General features: G+C 39.2%; 1 protein-coding gene across 1 annotated transcript in view; it reads right to left on the bottom strand.

Annotated features, from left to right (window-relative positions):
• RIT2 (Ras like without CAAX 2) overlaps positions 1-2,213 on the bottom strand; it is a 398,618-nt gene extending 396,405 nt beyond the window's left edge. The window contains exon 1 of the mRNA XM_004380897.3: positions 1,865-2,213. Coding sequence (XP_004380954.1) covers positions 1,865-1,967 — 103 coding nt within the window. The 5' untranslated portion in view covers positions 1,968-2,213. The remainder of the gene's footprint in view (positions 1-1,864) is intronic.
• Positions 2,214-2,255: the final 42 nt, after the last annotated feature.

Here is a 2,255-nt window from a genome sequence, read left to right as displayed (position 1 = left end):
TGGTAACAATGATGAGTCAGTACAAATAATACTGGGGAGACATCAAAAATAGTAGAGCTACTATCACCTCCAGAATAAGTGTATTGTTGAAGGATGTTCCTGTTCAATATCTCTCCTCTCCAAGTTCCATCTCTTGGAATAAAATAGATTAAGAACTAGCCACATTATTCCCATATCTCCCAAGCTCCTGGTGAATGAGGAAAATGTCTAGCCAGAAACCAAAGGTAATACATGGGCATGTTATAGGATCATTGAAGCATCTCTCTGATGGACCTCACAAGTCAATAGGTGGTGTTTCTGTGGACTGGCCTCCTGCCTTTTTCTTAAATCTATTTCTCTCTCCTCTCACTATTTCATTTTGACTTATTCTTTCTTTTTCTGAGTGTCTGCTTAGATATACTCTTTAAAAACATATCTTTCTTTTATATAGATTTTTTCCCTCTTTATGCCTCTTCCTCTCCTTCCTTTTCTAAGCACTCACCTATTTTGATTCCTCCCCTGTCAAACCACTATATTAAAAAAAAAAAAAAAACCAGAAAAGAAGTCTTTTTAACAATTCCTCATTCACACACAGTCGAAAAGCTTTTCACTTGACTGTTCCTTCCTTGGAAAGATGACTCATTTTTTTTCATTCTGACAGCTAGATCTTCTTATTTCTTCTTTTTGGTAATTCCTTTTATGGGCAGTTAGGGTGTTCATTTTATATCTCTTGCAATTTTTCTGGCCTTTCACCTTTGCTGTCCACTAAAGCCACACTCCTCTTTCCCCTTCCTTTATTGCTCAACTGTCTTGTCATTTGTGGACCCACCACCAAAGTCATCAGCTTCTTGGTTTCTTATGCCAAAAATGTTGGTCCCAACTTTGAATTTTTTTGTCAAACACTAAGACTACTGAAGTGTTTTGATGATTTTAGTGCATGCTAACTCTCATATTTCTTCTGTCTTTGGCATCCTCAAAGATGTATACCCAGTGGGGGGGGGCTTCTTATATTTACATAAAAAGTTATGATTATGTTTATTTTCTACTGATATTCATAGCTCTAGGCTATTCAACATTTAATCCACCTCAACTGCTACTATATCTCCATTTCTTTAATTTGCTATATTTAGTTTTTCAAGTCCCTTAAGAAATCTGACCACTGACAACTTCTTTTCTTCATGTGTCAAAACAAATTTATCACTCTTCACCTTCAGTACCACTCTGACTTACTCTATCCTTGTCGCTGTCCCCTTCAGCTCAGTTAGTCACAAAGTTTGGTTTGATTCCCCTGCACAGGTCCTACAATGAATACCTTTCCTTAAACTGTTGTCACTTTCAAAAACCAACTTTACTCTTGGCATTCAAAGCCCACACAAGCTCAGCCGGACCACAGACAAGGAACGGAGACAGGAAGCTTTCCAATCAAAGAAACAAGCATAATAATCAGCTCTGATAATCCAGCACATATATCTGTATTTGTGTATGTGTGTTTCTTTGAATATTTATAGTACTTTCTTTATGTGACAATTTTAAGGATAGGAACAAGTTCTCCCCATATCATGGCTATTTAACAAATATCATGTTATTACTTTTAAAAAGGCACATAAACTAAGAGTAGATATTGTCAATCCTGAAATCAAAAGAAAAAATGATCTTCTTAAAGTTCTACATGTCATCGCTGGCTGTCTCGCCATTCTCCTGATTCATCAGCATCCCTTTATCAGCCTCTACACTTTTAAAAATCCTGCCAGATGCTCAGTGTTTAACTGCTACCGCTAACGCCTGACAGCATTAACATTATTATTTTTTTCCCCTCTATTTCTCTCTCCATAAAGTTGCCTCATCCCCCGTCCCTCCTTCCCCAGCTTTTGGTATTAAAACTTACCGCTTTTACCAACTCCCCCTGCTCCCAGCATCACCACCTTGTACTCTCTGGACCCGCCTGATGCGCTGCCCGCGGAGCAGCTGGCTTCATTTTCTACCTCCATCTTACCAGAGGGACTGGGAGAAGAAAAAAGTCACCGGTGTCAGGTGCTTGCTCAGATATTAAACAACTCTAAAACTGTGTCAAAAGAAAGGTTTAAAACGCGGTGAGAACCATCAGCGTCGGGCTAGCTGCTGGTCCTCTGCTCCAGCGGGTCTCATAGCAACCACTTCAATTGCTTCCAATAAAAATCTGGCTTTTACACTCCCTCCTCCTTCCAATCCTTCACTGTTTCACGTCTCTCACGATCTCCTTATCTCTCTCTTTTTCTTCCTTCCTCTGTTTCTTCCCC

Source organism: Trichechus manatus, unplaced genomic scaffold (assembly GCF_000243295.1).
Source record: "Trichechus manatus latirostris isolate Lorelei unplaced genomic scaffold, TriManLat1.0 scaffold00078, whole genome shotgun sequence".
In the NCBI taxonomy this organism is placed as follows: Eukaryota; Metazoa; Chordata; class Mammalia; order Sirenia; family Trichechidae; genus Trichechus; species Trichechus manatus.
This window is presented reverse-complemented; position numbering and strand designations above follow the sequence as displayed.